At 52.0% G+C, this 20,078-nt stretch overlaps 1 protein-coding gene across 4 annotated transcripts in view; it reads left to right on the forward strand.

Annotated features, from left to right (window-relative positions):
- P2RY6 (pyrimidinergic receptor P2Y6) overlaps positions 1-12,871 on the forward strand; it is a 34,201-nt gene extending 21,330 nt beyond the window's left edge. For 2 of the 4 annotated variants that reach the window (XM_063710812.1, XM_055356763.2), the window contains exons 2-3: positions 9,987-10,072; positions 10,731-12,871. In XM_063710812.1, coding sequence (XP_063566882.1) covers positions 10,765-11,751 — 987 coding nt within the window. In that variant the 5' untranslated portion in view covers positions 9,987-10,072; positions 10,731-10,764 and the 3' untranslated portion in view covers positions 11,752-12,871. Of the gene's footprint in view, positions 1-3,413; positions 3,429-7,043; positions 7,178-9,986; positions 10,073-10,730 lie in introns of those variants that run through there. The other 2 variants (XM_063710811.1, XM_055356764.2) reach the window with 2 other exon arrangements.
- Positions 12,872-20,078: the final 7,207 nt, after the last annotated feature.

Raw genomic sequence — 20,078 nt, forward strand, 5'->3', positions numbered from 1 at the left:
TAGATGGATGGTCTTGGGACAATCTCTGCAGGGTGTCCTGGGGCAGCCAAGCTATATGGCCCCAGAGGCAAGCTGGACTGGTGTGGGAGAGCAGTCACTAGGGACAGATCTCGGGGCTTGGTGTGACAAAGCGTATCTCCCAGTGAGCTTTCTCAAGGTGGAATGCAGTGGCCTAGGAGAAGAGTGAGCTCCCTGCAATGGGAAGTATGCAGGCAGGGGCCAAACAAGCCCAGTCAGGAAGGCTTCAGAGAGCCCCCTTCTCTGAGGGGATGGTGGGGAGACCTCTGGGTCAGGTGACCTTAAGGCCTCCCTAGCCCTGAGGGTCCAGAACTCAGAGGCCTGTCATTGACCCCTGGGTCCAGCTGGACGTCTTATCTCTGCCAGGTGGGCTCAGGCCCCAGGAAGAGCTAGGGATGATCAGAGCAGGAATCAAGGCAGGGGCTGCCTTTCACGGGAGGGGAGGAGTTCCCTGAGGCTCCCCTTCCACACCCAAACCTTACCTGTACGAGTTGTGGACAAAACTGCGTACCTTCAGGCCTCAGGGTCTGCCTGGGAAATGGGCAGGATCATAACCCACAATAACCACTTGGCAGGGTTGGTGGTCTGCCTTTCCTGAGGTGGGGACTGGGGGACCCAAGCAGTCTCAGAGGTGCTACTCCTGAACCCATTACCTTCATTCTCCTTGACAAATCTTCTCTGTCATCAGTCAAGACAAAGATTTAAAAAAAAAAAAAAAAAATGGAACCAGGCAGCACCGAGGACAGAGCCCCGGGGCTCATCTTTATAGACAGGATCCAGTCATCCAACATTTCCCAGTGCCTCTTGGGCCAAAGCATATACTGGTCTCTGAGGCTCCAGAGGCAAAGCAGACCTTGTCCCCTGTTCCTAGCAGAGTTAGAGAAGGAAAGGGAGGGAGTCTGACACCGCCCCTTCGACTGGTCTTCTTCTCTGCCCTGACTCTTGACCTCCATTTCTTTGTCCTTTCTTAAGCCGCTCTTCCTGAGAGACAGGGCGTCATGGTGGATTTATAGTGCACTTTGGGCAAGTTCCTAACCTCTCTGGCCTCAGTTTTCTCGTAGGGAAATGTCACCTGTCTTCCTGGGCACAAGGTGCAGATCTACAGGCAGGACTCCTAGTTTCAAGTGACAGAATCCTAGGTTAAATGGACTGAGGCAAAAAGGGAGTTTATCAGCTCATGACACCAAAGGTAAAACCTCAGGCACAGCTGAAACCAGGCACTCAATGCTGTTCTCAGGAAACGATGCATCCCCATCTCTCATCTCTGCCATTCCTTGGCTTTCTATGTGGATAGTCTCCTCCCTGGTAGCAGTATCTCCATCGCCCAGGACAATGCCTGGAACTTAGTTCACTTGGCTCCAGCAGCTCCTGCCTCACTTTCTACTAACTTTGCAAATATTGTGGAAGACCTTTCTCCTTTCTGATGCCCCAGTAAAAGCGCCAGAATTGACTCTGAGGCATGCAGTGAAGGTCACTCCTCCACCCTAAGCCAGTTACAGGCCTGAGGGGCCCACTCTTCTCTCATTGGTAGGCTTAGATCACAGACCCATCACTCCCAGATCCCCAAGACTCTAGATGGGAGAAGGGGGATCCCCCAAAGGAAAATCAGAGGGCAGCATCGTCATCATAAGAGGGGGTCTGGGAACTGGGTGGGAAGAAGCTACAGAGGGGCTGAACAATGACTGCCAGGCTAGCCAGGTGGCTGGACCTGGGCCATCTCTTCCCCCACGGACTGGAGCCTGGTTATCTGGGAGGATGGGCAGATCCTGAAGGCACTAACTGTGGCCATCAGCCAACTGCACTGCTTGCAGCTAAGCAGCAGGTTCCTTCTCAAAGGGAGAACCAAGTGGCCTCTCCCACAAGGAGACAAACAAATGGGACAGCCTGGTTGTCCAGGCAAGGCACAGAGAGCTTCTCCCACTAGCTCCAGGGGAGTTTTTTAGGAGGCCCTGGGGATCTCCTGGAGCACTGGGTGGGAGGTGCAGTGGCCCTATAGGCGTGGACTTATACAGGCTGGGCACCACAGGCCGTCCCTCTGCTCACCAGGGGCTGCCCTGTCACAGCTGCTCCCTGGGCCTCTGTGCTATCCACACAGTTCCTCAGTCTCAGGGCTGCCCTTGACCTCTCAGCCCTGTGCCCACCGGGGCCGCGTGGTCTCTAACCCTCTTCATTCACATTCCCAAGAAAGAACCTCTTGCTAACTTTGCTATGCCTCAGTCACCTCATCTGTAAAGTGGAAACAGTAGTTGTGAAGAGTGAATGAGACACGGCACATCAAGTATTTTGCACAATGCTTGGCGCATCGTTAGTGCTCAATGAATACATGTGTCCAGGTTGTGGTGGGACTTGTGGGTGCACTCTTGGGCAACTGGGGCCCCTCATACATAGTGGGGTCTTGGGAGATGCAAGTTCCATCTTTGCTAAGCTTGAAGAGGCTGGAGAGAAACCAAAGGAAGCAGCCCCAACCCCCAAATTCCCCAAAGCTGCAGCTTCCTCTTCCTTTCACTGAAAATGGCTGTTTCAGTTTTAGCTTTAATTCCTGTTGAGTGGGAGGTTGAGAAGGGGAAGTGGGAAAGGAGTAGAGAAATCAGGGTCCCTGCCTTCCATGTTCCCTTCTGCCAGGTTTGTCCTTCTGTAGCCAGCCAGATGCCACAGGTAGGACCAGAACTCCTCCAGGTGAGAGGACTCTGCTTCCGGCCCTCTGTCTTCTGGGTGCCAGGGAGGCACTGGCTTTAGGAATCTGGCCTCAAGCTGGCCTCAGGTGGGCTCCAGGGGCAACCCTGCTTCAGGCTAGAGGCTGCCCAGAGTCAGGATTGGGTTGATGACTGGGGCACAGAGGGTATAGTGACCCTGTATGGTAAGTAGGTACCATAAGTAGCCCTGTTTACCCAGGCTCAGAGAGGGTAAGTGGCTCTCCCTAGGTCACACAGCAAGTTGGTGGTCGATCCCAGCCTGTCTGACTCCTCAGGGGAAGGAAGCGAACTCTTGACCCCTGACATCCTGTGCCCTTTCTGCTAACTCACCGGCCAGGGGCCAAGCAAGGGGGTTTCCAGGCCTTTATTTCCCAGCAGGCAGGCAGGCCAAGGTTAGGAAGCCTCTTCCACGTCCAGCCTGGTCTGAGCTGGTTCCTGCCTCAGCTGGCTGGCAGACAGTGACTCAGGCTTCCAGCTCCTGCCTTTGGCCAACAGGTCCCCTCATCCACGCTAGATATGAAGGCCTCAGGGGATGGGGGAGGCTGTGGGGTCATGTAAAGTTTATCCTGAGACCATAGGATCTATGCAGCCTGAAGGGCTAGGCCCCTTGTCATTTCTTCCTATGTCCATACTGAGTTGCTCCTGCTCTAGAACTGACCCCATGGTTGTCGCCTGAACTGAAAAAAGGAAACTGGAAGAGGCTGTCTCTGCTGTGAGGTGAGGGGCTGCCGTGTTTTGCCAAAGGTGTACCCGGGTGGAGATGGGCGGTGGATGCCTGAGGCCAGGGCCTCTACCTCAGACAGACAGGGCTTGGTGCTGACCCCATCATCCCTGCCACGTCCCCAGTGGCTCCTGTGACCACATCGACCAGGGTGAGGACCTGAGAACGAGAGCTTGAGCTCATCTGGGGAGGGTGAGTGGAAGGAAGGTTGGAGAGTGGGTCAAGAGGAACTGAGACAGGAAACCCAGTCTGGAGGCTGCTCAGTGCCAGCCCTGAGGGGAGGCCCCCCACTGTGGGCAGACCAGCCTTGCCCTCACCCCTCCCTGGCTGTGTGACGGAACGGGGCTGGCTGTCCTCTGGCGCCATCTCATGGCTACAGGGTCTCAATGCAGGGAAGACCTAACTCCCCTGGGAATCCCCGGGTCTGAGCATCCAAGCTCCGATTTTGGGGGGAACAATGGAGAACGGGGCCTTAGGGTCAAGAAGAACATGTTGAAATGCCACCTGGCTGAGATGGCTTGGAAAACTCACTGGCCCTTCCTCAGCCTTAGTTTCTTCATCTATAAAGGGGAGGGAATAATCCACCCCCCACCAAATTGCCCAGAACTGCAGATAAAACATCTGGCACAGAATAGGCATTTAAGAAACAATACTGGCCAGGCACGGTGGCTCACACCTGTAATCCCAGCACTTCGCGAGGCCGAGGCAGGTGGATCACCTGAGGTCGGGAGTTCAAGACCAACCTAACCAACATGGAGAAGCCCCATCTGTACTAAAAGTACAAAATTAGTCTGGTGTGGTGGCACATGCCTGTACATCCCAGTTACTTGGGAGGCTGAGGCAGGAGAATCGCTTGAACCTGGGAGACGGAAGTTGCAGTGAGCCGAGATCGTGCCATTGTACTCCAGCCTGGGCAACAAGAGTGAAACTCCATCAAAAAAAGAAAGAAAGAGACAGAGAGAGAGTCAGAGAGAGAGAGAGAAAAAGAAAAAGAAAGAAAGAAAGAAAGAAAGAAAGAAAGAAAGAAAGAAAGAAAGAAAGAAAGAAAAAGAAAGGAAGGAAGGAAGAAAGAAAGAAAGAAAGAAAGAAAGAAAGAAAGAAAGAAAAAGAAAGGAAGGAAGAAAGAAAGAGAAAGAAAGAAAAAGAAAGAAAGAAAGAAAGGAAGGAAGGAAGGAAGGAAGAAACAAAGAAAGAAAGAAAGAGAAAGAAAGAAGGGAGGGAGGGAGGGAGACTGGCTGGGCACAGTGGTGCATGCCTGTAATCCCAACACTTTGGGAGGCCAAAGAGGGAGGATCTCTGCCAGAAGAAGGCTCTGCCTTGGAGGTTCATGACGGGCCAGCCCCTCTCAGGCCTCCCATCTGAGGCCACCTCTTTGCAGAGCTCATCCATTGCTCTGGCTTCTATATTTATTTATTTCTCACAGAGGTTAAGCTCATTCCCCACTTCTGTGCCTTTGCCCACACTGGGCCTCCTGTCTGCGATGCCCTCTTCAGCCTTGTTATGTGTCCAGGTCCCTCTGGCCCTTCAGTGCCCAGCAATGGACATGCTTTCTCCATGAGCTTTGCAGGTTACTCCCTCCCAGGTGCACCTATGACCCCTCAGACCTGAGTGTTCCCTCCAGGGCCCTGCCCCCTCCTCTAGGCCTAGCCAGGTCCATGGGCAAAGCTAAGGCCCGGTGAGAGCAAGGCAGTTCCTTGGCTCCTTCAGTCATCCTTAGATTGTTTGAAGTCCCAAGCCCTAGGATGCTGTGGTTCCAAGGTCCTGAGAGCCCTCAAACCTAGACTCTGCTAGGAAGGCAAAGAACTAAAAGGCCAGTGGGTAATGGGTACTCAGTGGTTGTTGAGGTGCCAGGCCAGGCCTCTTGTATGTCCTTGAACCCCTGAGAAGAGGGTGAGGAAGGGGCAGCTGGCCTTAGTTTGTTTCTCCACCTGTCAAGTGGGACCTCATGAGCCTTTCCTTCCCCTCTGAGGTTAGTCCAAGTGCTCTTATCTGAGCAGAGCGGTGGGATTAGGGGTCTCCAGATCTGCACGTCTGGGTGGATAAGGCATGATAGGGACAGCTTTGTGTTTCCCATCCATCCAGGTTGCAGGGACTGAGACCACTTAGGCTTCTTACCCAAGCCTTGCCCTGCCCTGCCTTGGGGCCAACACCTCCCAGGAGTCCTCAGAGCTGTTCCCATTCCTGGGACAGTGACCCGCCCTGCTGGGAGTGGGTACGGGAGGTTGTCCGAGGGACCCAGCAAAGGACTGGCTGCTAAGCTGAAGGCCACCTTGCTCTCCTGGGCCACAGCACAGGTCAAATCCAACCAGGAGGTCCACACTCAGCTGGCAGAAGCGACCTCTTAGCACAGGCCTGAGCAAGCACTAGGTGCTCAATCTGTGCACAACTGACCAAGTGTTTACCAGAAGTTCAAACCTGATTTTTCTCAGTGTGATCCAAACTTTGGGTTCCCACTCTGTTCCTCAATCCCCTTGCCTGTAAAAATGGCTTTGGGGTGAGATCGATGCCTTTAAAGGCACCTTCAGCTCTGATGCTCTAGGCTCTAGGAGTCTCCTCTGCACCTCCCAGGGTAGAAGATGAGCCACCCTGAGTGGCACTTCATCCTCCCAGCACACTGGTGATCAGTATGACCATATTCTACCAAGGAGGCTCAGAGAAGGGAAGGGGCTTATCTAGTCAGTGATTGGGGGCAAAGGTGGAGTAAGAACCTGGGCCTCAAACTCCCAGGGCAGCATTCTTTCCCCACACCATCCTCCCGTGCCACCTGCCTTTCTGCCTCAGCTGCTCCAAATCAAAGCCCACCTCCTCCAGGTTGCCCTCTTGGAATGCTGCTTCCCCCTCTGGAGCTGGCCTCCCTGGGACAGTGAGGAGCCACATCCCCTGCTCTGGTCTCCTAACAGCTCTGAGGCCAGTTTGGTGGTGAGGAGGGGCTGGGGTGGATGAGGCAGCTGGGTCCTCAGGGGCATCACATCTATCTCCACAGCCCACGTCCATCACTCCTCATGCGCTCTGCGCCTGCCGTGTGGAAGGGGCAGTCGCTATGAAATGGGGGAATGTGGGAGGATCTGGTGACACATAGTAGGTACTCGATAAGTGTGTGTGGAGAAAAGAAGAGGGAAGCCGGGGGAGAAGGTGGCTGAGTAAGTTTGTACGTAAGTGGATTGCCACATGGAGGGATGGGTAGATGGACATGTTGGTGAGTGAGCTATTGAATGAGGGAAGGCAGGCTAGATGGGTGAGTGAATGGCTGGGAGGAGGAATGGACACCCCGTGGCTCTGAGTGTTATAGCTAAAGGAGGAGCCATGAGCTCTCTAATCACTGCCCTACCCATTTGACAACTGAGAAGACTGACAGAGGGCTGAGCAGAAAGAAAATTCCTGGTTCTGTGGGGCTGGCAGCCTCTGGTTCTCCCCTACCCCTCCTCCTCTGCCCCCATCCCCCTCTTTCCCCTGCTGGGGTAGGGGAGTATTCCGGGAAGGACGCCTTTTTTCCACCTCCTTGCTCCTCTAAGCCCAGTTTCCGCCAGGCACTAGGCGTGGTGTTGGGGATGGCAGGGAGCCGGTGGCCCCCACAGGGGCTCTTTTAGTCAGAGACAGCCCTGCCAGGAAACAGAGGAAGCTGCTCACTCTGTCAGAGAAGTTGCAGCCTAGCTGAGGGCAGGAGAGTGGGGAGCCTCAGGTCTGGCTTCCCTTTGCCCCAACACACTTGGGACCACCAGCGTGCTGCAGGGACAGGAGGCTGCCTGTGAGTGTCAGTGCATCTTGGGGCCATGGGCCAGTGCAGGGGTTGTGGGGGGTGGGGGGGAGGTGGACACAAGGAACTGTGACTTTGGGTAGGTAGGCTGGGTTCAGCATTGACTTAAAGGAGGGCCACGGAGTTAGGAGGCCCAGAGGAAGGGATTCCACCCATCTGGGGGGATAAAAAAAGGAAGAAGCAAGGTGAGATCTGGAGCTAGATAGACACTTAGGGTTTTGATGAATGGAGATTAGTTGAATGGCACTTAGTGTGAAGGGAACAGTGGAGATGGGGAGGCTGGAAAGAGATTCTGGCTCTCTGGCTGCCACTGGCTGTGTGGGAGTCTCCATGTCTTGGGAATGTGTGACAAAAGAGGAAGGGGCAAGGGCAGAGTGGCCCTGGCGTACTTCAGATAGGACTGGAGGGCTTGGCAGGGGTCTTGAATGTCAGGAAAAGGGTTTGGGCTTTTCCCCCAAAGGGCAGAGGGATGCAGAGAAGGATGTAGTCAGAGCCACTTGTTAGCAAGCCCCCCACCATGGGCAGAGTCCAGCCCAGGAAGAGGCTGGGGTCTGGCCTGGTCCAGGACTTAGGACCCAAAAGCTAGTGACAGATGTCAGCGCCAAGGTCAGCTGCTGCCTGGAGGTGGGAGCCAAGAGCACCCTCCTTGAGGCCGGCCCCTGCCAGGAACTGGAAGAACAGCTCAGCTCTCCTAGGTCCTCAGAAAGTAGACAAGAGAGCCCAGGCAATGGCCAGGCCTGTCTTTCCTGACACAGCCCTGAAGGTTTTCCCAGAGAACTGTGCGCCGGATCCCCTCCTGCAGCCCCCTGCCTCCTTCCAAGAGGGAGGGGAGGGGGTCCCAAGAGGATCAGTCTCACCAGGGTGTGGGGGCGGCCCACTGCAGTCCCCAGTCATCTGAGACAGAGGGCTGTCCCTGGGGGTGGGATCTGAGGGTGCAGGCCTCCCAAAGGAAGGTTGAGGGACGCAGCACCCCTCTAGCATGTTCTCCTCCTCACCGCAACCCTCTTCCCTTGCAGACTGGTCTCCTCAGACCCTGTGTGAGGAGAGGGGTCAGGGAGGGGCAGAGGCTGCCTCTTGAAGGCCAGCCCCACCAAACCAGCAGTTTTCTTTCTCCTCAGATTTCTTTGTCAGACCCTGTGTGAGAGGAGATCAGTCTGCAAGGACAGAGGGTTATGGTGAGGAGGGGAACATGATAGAGGGGTGCTGTGGTCTTCAAACTTCCTCCTCACCCGGAGTGTCCTTACACCCTTTTCCACCCATGGAAATCCTCCTCAACCACCCAGGCCTTGCTCTGTCTTTCATTCTGCTCTGAAAAGTCTCTTCCATCAGGTGGCTCACACTGGTCTCCTCCATCAGACTAGCATATCTGTATCTGTATCCCCATATCTCCATGTCCACCTATACACTATGCCCTCATGTATCTAGCTGGCAGGGAGGACTCCGTGAATCCCTGTCATGTGAAAACAAGAGAATGAACATGTGAATGAGAATGGCCTGAACCAATGAATGAAGAGATGAGTGGACATTCTCCGCCTGCGCTAATCCTGGCTTCCTGGCTATGCTATGGTGGGCTGCTATGTTTCTTCCTCTGGCCTCCCCATTGTGCCTACCTTGTCCTAGCTGGGCACCCAGCACCCCTAGCATATGGGCTAAAGTCCCACAAAGAATCTTTGATAACTGAGAGTGACATGGGATGTGGGCTGCAGACTATAGAATCCAACATTATTATTTTGCCCAAAAATGGGATAAAATAGCTCCACCAAAATGAAATTGCAAATTGGGACAAATGTATTTTTCTCTAATATAACTTTTAAAAATCCCATAACCTTACTTAGTAGGTACAGTAAGAACAGCAAACACTTGGCCCCGTGCCAGGCACTGATCTTCACAACAATCTTATAAGGCAGGTACTATCTCATCTCATTTTACAGATGGGGAATCTGGAGAACAGAGGTTAACTAGTATGTCCAAGACCACAGAGCTCATCCATGGCATAGCTGGGACTTGAACCTGAGCATCTGGATCAGAGTCCATATACTTTGCCTGAACCCTTTACCACCCACTGAGTGCATTTGCAGGACTTCATATTTTTTTCTGGGCTTCAGTTTCTCCATCTGTAAAATGGCAAGAGAGGAGGATTAGATTCACTATCTCAAAGGCCCATTGGATTTAAGTTGCAAATTTTCTCTAGACACCAGTAATATGGCAATGTCAGTTTCGAAGTGAGTGTCTAGGAGTCAGACTTACCCCACCAGGGAACCCCTTAGGGTATTTGTGCTGCTGGCTCTCCCAAAACCCAGCCCGAAAGAATGAGAGGAGGGACAAGATGTAGAATGCAATGGCATGGCATTTATTGAGCACTACTGAATGTCATCACCGCATATTTCACTGATGAGGACACTGTGACATAACCTGCTTCACACAGCACGGAAGTGGGGGAGCAACATTTAAACCCAGGCCTGCCTAGCTCTGAAGTTGGTCATGTAACCTCTACATCCCATGTCTGTGGGCTACACTAAGCTGTCTCTTCTGGATTGGGCAGTTGGGTTCTGGTTCTGACTCTGCTCTGAGTCACGAAGAAAGAAGGAGCAGTCCCTGCCCCTCACTGTGCCTAGATTTCCACCTCTGTAAAGCAAACGGATGACTCGGTCCCTCACCCATCCGCCTTCAGGAACGCTGTTTTCACTCTGGGCACTAGGGGGCGCTGTGTTGTCAGAGGCTCTGCCAAACCTGCCTTTGTAGCCTCAAGTGGAAAGAAGCCTTGGGGAACTGGGTATCACCTCCTTCCCCTATTTTACAGATAACAAGACCTCTGCCAGAAGAACCATGGCTTTGGAAGGCGGAGTTCAGGCTGAGGAGATGGGTGCGGTCCTCAGTGAGCCCCTGGTGTGTGGACCCTTCGTATTGGTTAACTAAGAGTTATCAGGGCCCTTTTCCGCCCCAGACCCTGGGCGAAGATACAGAGAGACACCAGACCTGGCCCCTCTTCTCAGGCAGGTCCCAGTCTGTGAGAGACATGCAGATCCACCATGACCAGAGTCTCCACACCCCAGTGAGCCCCTGGCAGCCCTGCACAGCATGATTTAGTGCTTCTAACCTCGTGACATCCCTGAGAGGCAGGTGCCGCATTCCCGCTTTTCTCGGGTGAAATGAAATCACCACCTCAAGGTCACATAGCAAATACATAACAGAGTTGGGATTCAAACCCAAGTCCATCGGTCTCCACTAACAGAGAAAGAAACATATGATCAGGGCTTTGAAGGATGAATAGAAGTTCACTAGGAAGGCTGAAGGAAAAAAAAAAATATATATATATATATATATAAACAAAATGAATCAGATTGCTCCCACGAGTAAGCTTTATTGTATCCCAAGTTTTCTCAAAGTGAGGGCTCTGTGGGGCTTCACGGGGTGGTTAGAGTAGCCGAGTTGACAAAGTTAGTGCCCTCACTGTTCAGACAGGGAGATCAAGGCCCGAGGAGGGGCAGGGCCTGCTGGGTGGTGAGTGAGCATGTCACTGACAGGCTGTGTATTGCTTTCCCAGCCTCCCTGAACATAGGAGACCCACCTGGGCAGCCATGGAATGGGACAATGGCACAGGCCAGGCTCTGGGCTTGCCACCCACCACCTGTGTCTACCGCGAGAACTTCAAGCAACTGCTGCTGCCACCTGTGTATTCGGCGGTGCTGGCGGCTGGCCTGCCGCTGAACATCTGTGTCATTACCCAGATCTGCACGTCCCGCCGGGCCCTGACCCGCACAGCCGTGTACACCCTAAACCTTGCTCTGGCCGACCTGCTATATGCCTGCTCCCTGCCCCTGCTCATCTACAACTATGCCCAAGGTGATCACTGGCCCTTTGGCGACTTCGCCTGCCGCCTGGTCCGCTTCCTCTTCTATGCCAACCTGCACGGCAGTATCCTCTTCCTCACCTGCATCAGCTTCCAGCGCTACCTGGGCATCTGCCACCCGCTGGCCCCCTGGCACAAACGTGGGGGCCGCCGGGCTGCCTGGCTAGTGTGTGTAGCCGTGTGGCTGGCCGTGACAACCCAGTGCCTGCCCACAGCCATCTTTGCTGCCACAGGCATCCAGCGTAACCGCACTGTCTGCTATGACCTCAGCCCGCCTGCCCTGGCCACCCACTATATGCCCTACGGCATGGCTCTCACTGTCATAGGCTTCCTGCTGCCCTTTGCTGCCCTGCTGGCCTGCTACTGTCTCCTGGCCCGCCGCCTGTGCCGCCAGGATGGCCCGGCAGAGCCTGTGGCCCAAGAGCGGCGTGGCAAGGCGGCCCGCATGGCCGTGGTGGTGGCTGCTGCCTTTGCCATCAGCTTCCTGCCTTTTCACGTCACCAAGACAGCCTACCTGGCAGTGCGCTCGACACCGGGCGTCCCCTGCACTGTATTGGAGGCCTTTGCAGCGGCCTACAAAGGCACGCGGCCGTTCGCCAGTGCCAACAGCGTGCTGGACCCCATCCTCTTCTACTTCACCCAGAAGAAGTTCCGCCGGCGACCACATGAGCTCCTACAGAAACTCACAGCCAAATGGCAGAGGCAGGGTCGCTGAGTCCTCCAGGGCCTGGGCAGCCTTCATATTTGCCATTGTGTCCGGGGCACCAGGAGCCCCACCAACCCCAAACCATGCGGACAATTAGAGCTCAGCTCAGCTGGGCATGGAGTTAAGATCCCTCACAGGACCCAGAAGCTCACCAAAAACTATTTCTTCAGCCCCTTCTCTGGCCCAGACCCTGTGGGCATGGAGATGGACAGACCTGGGCCTGGCTCTTGAGAGGTCCCAGTCAGCCATGGAGAGCTGGGGAAACCACATTAAGGTGCTCACAAAAATACAGTGTGACGTGTACTGTCATCAAGGGGTGTGCTCCATGCTTTGAGTCACCAATGAAGCGGGTGAGGGAAGATGAGAGGGGGAAGTGAGAGCTTCTGGGAAGGGGCATTTGAGCTGGGTTTTGAGGGATGATTATGAGCTCTCTGGAGAGGAGTGATATTCCATTTATTTAGAAAGACTTTACTGACACCTTGTGCTCAGGCCTGGGTTGGTTCTGGGGCCCTAGAAGAACCAGTCCTAGCCCTGGTCCATACAGGCTCCCAACTGCTGGAAGTACAGACTGGCACAGCAACATCAGGGTTGTGACAGAGGGAAGCATGGCTGGGGGGAGGGGGTACACAGACAGTGCCCATGACCCAGTCCAAGGAGTCAGGAAAGAGCTCTCTGAGGAGGGAGCATCTGAGCCAGATGTTGAGGGCTGAGTGGGAACTTGGCAAGCAGAAGTGGGGAGCACTTTAATGCAACCCAGGTATGCTCCACGCATATCCAGCTGGGCCAGCCTCGTGCTGGGCTCTGCCCTGGGCAGACAGGCAGAGGGCCAGAGCAGAGGACACATGGCCTTGCATGTGTGAAAGCTGAGAAAATGGGAGCTGTGCTTCAGCCACCCTCCAGACAAGGGCAAGAGTTAGCCAGATGCTCCAGGCAGTGGGAGGCCAATGGAGGGATTAAGCAGCGGAAGCTTCTTAGAAGAGGCAGGGGGCGAAGTGCAGTGGCTCATGCCTGTAATCTCAGCAATTTGGGAGGCCAAGGAAGGAGGAATGCTTGAGCCCAAGAGTTTTAGACCAGCCTGGGCAACACAGTAAGACCCTGTTCCTACAAAAAAATATAAAAAATAGCCTGGTGTGGTGGTGTCTGACTGTAGTACTAACTACTCAGGAAGCTGAGGTGCTGAGTTCAAGATTACAGTGAGCTAGGATCACGCCAGTGCATTCCAGCCTGAGCGACAGAGGGAGACACTGTCTCTAAAAAAATTAAAATAAATCAGGAGCAGTGGCTCACATCTGTAATCCCAGCACTTTGGGAGGCTGAAGCAGGTGGATCACTTGAGGTCAGGAGTTTGAGACCAGCCTGGCCAACACAGTGAAACCCTGTCTCTACCGAAAATACAAAAATTAGCTGGGCATGGTGGCTGGTGCCTGTAATCCCAGCTACTCGGGAGGCTAAGGCAAGCGAATCGCTTGAACCTGGGAGGCGGAGGTTGCAGTGAGCCGAGATCACATCACTGCATTCCAGCCTGGGCGATGAAGTGAGAACCTGTCTCAAAAAAAACCCAAAAACAAAACAAAACAAAACAAAATTAAATAATAACTAAGAAAAAAGAAAAGAAAAGAAGAAGGGATCAGCTTGAGCCAGGAGGAATTCAAAAAGCAGAGTGAAGCAGCTCTGGAGCTACTCCCAGTAGAAGGCATGGGCGTGATGTGTGCAAAACCCAGAGTTAGAAATGATCGAGGGGCTGGGCATGGTAGCTCACACCTGTAATCCCAGCACTTTGGGAGGCCGAGGCAGGCAGATCACTTGCGATCAGGAGTTTGAGACCAGCCTGGACAACATGGTAAAACCTCATCTCTACTAAAAAATACAAAAATTAGCTGGGTATAGTGGCAGGTGCCTATAGTCCCAGCTACTCCAGAGGCTGAGGCATGGGAATCACTTGAACCTGGGAGGTGGAGGTTGTGGTCAACTAAGATTGCACCACTGCACTCCAGCCTGGGTGACAAAGCAAGACTCTGTCTCAAAAAAAAAAAAAAAAAAAATTGGCTGTAAAGCAACAATGAGTTTCAATTAAATGGGGGGTAGGCAGGGTGGGGTGGGGCCTGGGTGTGTGGAAGGGGGTGGCCAGGAAAAGAGCTGGGTAGGGCCAGAGCATTCAATGCTAGGATGAGCCCCTGATCCACCTCTCCTTCATCTACCTCTTCAAGTGTGGCTCTTTCAACCTTAGGGTATCCTCTGTACCTGGGGTACCTCCACCAGGCCCCTAAGTGAGGGGAAACAACTGTTCAACATTGCTTCATTCTAAACGGAGGAGCCAGCAGCTTGAGAGCCTCAGGGCCACCAGGAGGCTGCTACATGGAGGTCCCACGGCTGGAAGCCTACTGACCAGTCTCATGACAGACTGTTCCCGCCGTGTTCCACTCCTGCCCTCTCAGGCCCATCGTTCTGACGTGGGTACCCAGAGAGCTGCCTTGAGGCCATCTCATAAGGAGGCATGTCAAACACAGATCTGAGCCTTTAAAAGCCTTGGAAAGGCATCTTTACCGAAGGTCCCTGGAGGAAGCAGCAAAGGGCAATGGTAGCACACAAGACCCCACACCCAGCCAGGTGTGGTGGCTCATGCCTGTAATCCTAACACTTTGGGAGGCTGAGGCAGGCGAATCATGAGGTCAGGAGATTGAGACCATCCTGGCCAACATGGTGAAACCCCGTCTCTACTAAAAATACAAACATTAGCTGGGCATGGTGGCGGGCGCCTGTAGTCCCAGCTACTCATGAGGCTGAGGCAGGAGAATTGCTAGAACCCAGGAGGCGGAGATTGCAGTGAGCCAAGATTGCACCACTGTACTCCAGCCTGGGGACGGAGTGAGACTCCATCTCAAAAAAAAAAAAAGAAAGAAAGAAAGAAAGAAAGAAAAGAAAAGAAAAGAAAGACCCCACACCCTCCACCAAATCCTCTTCCCCTCCGAGAACCACCCCTCAGCCACTCCTTTGCAGCTCCTCATTCTCTCTGCCACTTTTTTTTTCATTTCTCCTCCCCCTCACTTCTCCTCCAGTCCTTGTGCCCTCCTCCCAGATCTGTTTTTCTTATGTAGAACAATCTAGCCTGCCCTTGGCTGCTGGTGCACCATACAGAACCTGTAAGCCAAGAACTACCCCTGGCTAACAGTCTTCTTTTTGGAAGGCAGGCAGGGAGGGGAAGGACTGTATAACTTATGCAATATTTTTCTTTTAGCCCCACCTAGTCCCCAAGCTGCTGGGCAATAGGGTCATTCAGAGAGCGGCAATGGAGGAGTTAAACACCATGGTAATGTCACAGGTGTGCTTGCAGCTGGCTGAGGAAGTTGGAAACCCAGGCCCAACCCACCCTGGGAGGCCATTCAAAGTGTCCTTGCTGGAGAGGCAGACCATTTGGACAGAAGGAACTTTGACTTGTGACCACAGCAAGACCGATTTATGTTAGAAGACAGAGGCTGGTTTTTATTCCCTATACGGTGCCCCGCCGTGCCGAGCGGGGCACATAGGACCCACCTTGCAACTAGCTTCGAGTCTGAGACCTATCTTCTCAATTGCCTGGGATGGGGGCTAGGGGAGAGTGAGAGCAAGGGCAGGGGACAGGGCCTCTGTTCCACCTGAGCCCCTGTAGAGAGTCCCAGATGACTGTCCCAGCTGACCTCCAAGAGCTGTGACCCTTTGCTTACTCTTCCAGGAGTGGAAATTGTGACCCACAGGTAAATTCCATTCCAAGCTTCCCTTTGTGAGGCCAAATAGCATGGAAGGTGCAGACTCCAGAGCCAGACCATCCGGGCATATGTCCTGGCTCTACCATTTACTAGCTGTGTTATGCTAGGCAAGTTATTTATTTATTTTTTATTTTTAGTTTTTTAATTTCTTTTTTGAGACGGAGTCTTGCTCTGTCGCCAGGCTGGAATGCAGTTGTGCCATCTCAGCTCACTGCAACCTCCACCTCCCGGGTTCAAGCGATTCCCCTGCCTCAGCCTCCCGAGCAGCTGGGACTACAGGTGCGTGCCACCACACCTGACTAATTTTTTGTATTTTAGTAGAGACAGGGTTTCACCATGTTGGCCAGGATGGTCTCTATCTTCTAATCTCATGATCTGCCAGCCTCAGCCTCCCAAAGTGCTGGGATTACAGGCATGAGCCACCATGCCTGGCCTATTTTTTATTTTTTATTTTTTTTGAGACGGAGTTTTGCTCTTGTTTTCCAGGCTAGAGTGCAATAGCATGATCGTGGCTCACTGCAAAACTCCACTTCCTGAGTTCCAGCTATTCTCCTGCCTCAGCCTCCTGAGTAGCTGGGATTACAGGCACATGCCACCACGGCCAGCTAATTTTTATATTTTAGTAGAGATGGGGTTTCACCATGTTGGTCAGGATGGTCTTAAACTCCTGACCTCAGGTGATCTTCCCGCCTCAGCCTCCCAAAGTGCTGGGATTACAGGCATGAGCTACCGCATCTGGCCTGGGCAAGTTATTTCATCTCTTTGTGCCTCAGCTTCATTATTATTCCCATAACATTATTATAAATGTCTATCTTTTTAAAGCCACTAGTTTTGGGGGGGCTTTTGTTACCCACAGCCAAAACTAACACCTTTACTTGGGTTCCATCCTGGGATGGTGGACCTTAGGTGCAGGCGAGGCAGTGACCTGGACAGAGATGGGGCCAGGGTCTAGGCTGGAGTGGGAGCTAGGAGTCAACAAGGTCTAGGGACACCGGGAAGGCTGCTTAGAAAAGATGCAGAGCCTGGGGAATGGTCAGCCCCAAAGTGGCTTGAGCTCAAGTGGGTGGGTGGGCTTCATGAAAGAAAGAGTGGGAAGAGGGGAGGCGTTCTGGGAACTCCAAGATTAGGGAGCTGAGGAGAAGGAGCCACAGATGTGGAGGGCAGGAGCCCAGGGGTCTCTGAATGATGGTGGTATGAGGGGAGAGTGGAGTTGGGTGAGTGAGTGAGAGGTTTCAGGGAAGGAAGTAGGGGTAGTAGGCGGAGAAGAGAAGAGGGAGGAAGATTCCAAGAAAGGCCAGGCCCAGGGATGGAGTTTCCAGGACAAAGTTGTTGCTGAGAGTTGGCTGGTGGCAGTTGAGGGCAGAGAACCCGGGTGGGGTGGGGGTGGGGAGGTAGGAGCAAGGATTGGGAAGCTAGAAAGTCGGGAATCAGTGACTGTCTTGGGGAAATTTCCATTCCAAACAGGAAAAGCCCAGGAGCATTTGATCTGTCCTAGCAATGGACAAAGCTGGCCTCTTCCTCCCTCATTCATTTGTTCAATGAATATTGACTCTGTGTTTCTGAGACGAGCTCAGGTCCAGGCCCTAGTCTTGGGAAAGAATCCAAGGGGTTTGGGATGCAGACAAGGAAACAGTTCATCCAGTAAACAATACTTATTGGGCACCTGCTATATGCCAAGCATCATGCTGGGCCCTCAGGGAGCCCCTAGTCTGATGGAGGAGACAGGTAATAATGAAACATATACAGACCTGGATCATTACAGCTGGGGAAGAGAGCTCAGATCATAAAGAGGACCCAGGCAAGGAAGGTATCACTAGGGAGATGATGAGCTCCTGGAATGGTCCATGGCGAAGAAATGCTAAATACCAGAGGGGCCCTGACCTAGTTGAGGGGCAGAAAATGTATCTAAGTGAGGCCTAGAGCCTCAGAAGGCCTCAGAAGGCATTAGCTCAGTGCAGAAGGGCTGCGACAGAGTCTGTGACTTTGACCAAGCACCTTCACTCCTCTGAGCCTCTGTTTCCTTACCTGTAAAATACTAGACCTTCCTAAGCCACCAGGGATACCGAGGAATAGAAAAGTTAGAGCAGAAATTTCATAAAGTACTAAACATACTATAACCCAATAGAAAAATGAGCAAGAGGCACAAATAAGCACTTCATATGAAAGGAAACACAAGGCCAGGCATGGTGGCTCATGCCTGTAATCCTAGCATTTTGGGAGGCTGAGATGGGTGGATCACAAGGTCAGGAGTTTGAGACCAGCCTGACCAACATGGTGAAACCTTGTCTCTACTAAAATATAAAAATTAGCTGGGCGTGGTGGCATGCACCTGTAATCCCAGCTACTTGGGAGGCTGAGGCAGGAGAATTGTTTGAACCTGGGAGGCAGAGATTGCGATGAGCCAAGATCACACCATTGCACTCCAGCCTGGGCAATAAGGGAGAAACTCTGTCTCAAAAAAAAAAAAAAAAAGAAAAGAAACACAGATGATTAAAAAACATAGACGAGAAATTAGATCCCAGCTTGACAATGCTTCCCAATGTTGATCAATTGCCTGCCCTATGCCCAAGCACTTCTGTCCATGTGTACCTGGAGTCATGCACAATGCTCAGCAAACACCTGGAAACACCCAAATGTGCATCAGCAAGACACTGGATCAACACACTGTGATATAGTCACACACTGAAATAGTCCACATGGCCAGAATGGAGTATAGAGGCATGCAACAATATGGGTAAATCTTTTCTTAATATTAAGAAAAAAGAAGTCCCAACAAATTTTGTAAAGCAAGAAACCACCCTCCTTTTTTTTTTTTTTTTTTTTTTTTTTTTTTTTTTTTTTTTTTTTTTTTTTGAGACAGTCTTGCTCTGTTGCCCAGGCTGGAGTGCAGTGGTGTGATCTTGGCTCACTGCAACCTCCACCTCCTGGGTTCAAGTGATTCTCCTGCCTCAGCCTCCCAAGAAGCTGGGATTATAGGCATGCACCACCACGCCTGGCTAATTTTTGTATTTTTAATAGAGGCTGGGTTTCACCATATTGGCCAGGCTGGTCTTGAACTCCTGGCCTCAAGCAATCCACCCGCCTCAGCCTCCCAAAGTGTTGGGATTACAGGCGTGAGCCACCACGTCCAGCAGGATGCCTTTTTTTAATAAAGTTAAGAACAACTAAAATGAAAAGATATAGTTTGAAGGAATATATAGTTTGAAGGAATATGTTTGAAGGAAAGCAAGAGAATGCTGAACACAGGATTTGAGATGATGATTTTCTGATTTTCTGTGTGGTGGGACAGCAGGAGGATGGGGGCAGAAGAACTGTATAATGAGATGTGAATTATTTTAAAGGTCCTAGTTGTATTGTTTTGTTTTTTGGCGAAAGCCAATTAAATAACTGATGAGAATGTATCATTATCAAAATATTATAAAGAATTTAATCCTGTGTGCTTAAGGTCTAATTATATAGGAAAGGGGGCAATCTTAGATAGTTTCTATTTGGCTTTGCAATGGAGTCAGAAGAGTCAGATTTCCCCCTAAGACAGCTCCTTCATGGAGCTCATTGCTTCTTGTCCCCGCACTCATCATTTCTCTCCCTCTTAAGTACAGTTGCTCCTCGACTTACGATGAGGTTACATCCCAATAAACCCACTGAAAATATTATAAGTCAAAAAGACATTTAATACACCTAGCCTACCAAACATCAGAGCTTAGCCTAACCCACCTTAAACAGGCCCAGAACACTTCCATAGCCTAGAGTTGGACAAAAATCATCTAACACAAAGCCTATTTTATAATAAAATGCTGAATATCTCATGTAATTTATTGAATACTGAAAGTGAAAAACAGAATGATTATATGTGTGCTCAAAGTATGGTTTCTACTGGATGTACATAGCTTTTGCATCATCATAAAGTCAAAAAATCATTAAGTTGAAATATCATGAGCTGGGGACTTATCTGTACCCGAAGCCCACCAGAGCCCATCACTGGCTATGACCTGTGACCTTCAAAACCTTCCCATCTTGATTTCCCCAAGGGATTCCACGGTCCTCACCTCACTAGATCACCATGACTCACTGGGTAGATGGGCTATTGTTTTCATTACCCTTTCATAAGTGAGGAGCCTGGGGCCCAGAGAAAAGGGGGTGAGCTGTGGAAGGTGAGCCTGGCTTCAAAACCCCAGCGTAGGGTTTCTCTCCACTCTGGTGCCCAGTGCTCCCAGCACCCTATCAAATAAGTCTTCTTGGGGCTAAAAATTGCTGTACATAATTGCCAAGCACCATTAAAATTCCAGATCTCTTCTGTTCATGGAAGATAACTTTGTCTTATACTGGATCATAAGGAGCTGGGGGTGGGAGGGTTCATGAAGCACTGGAAGCAATCAAGCCACTCTCAGATTGGGTGAGCTTCCCTTTGGACAGAGACCCAGTCTAGATCCTTAATCACCCCCCTCCCCACCAAGGGGATTCCTGAGCCAAAGGCCCCAGCCAGCTCACCTCAAGGCCAAGCCACAGGACTCTGGGAGCCCATGACCTGAACCTCCACTCCTCTCTATCCACTTGCCCATCTGTGATATGGGATAAGGGTTTCTGTCCCAGAAC

The sequence above is a fragment of the Gorilla gorilla genome, chromosome 9, assembly GCF_029281585.2.
Source record: "Gorilla gorilla gorilla isolate KB3781 chromosome 9, NHGRI_mGorGor1-v2.1_pri, whole genome shotgun sequence".
Classification (NCBI taxonomy): domain Eukaryota; kingdom Metazoa; phylum Chordata; class Mammalia; order Primates; family Hominidae; genus Gorilla; species Gorilla gorilla.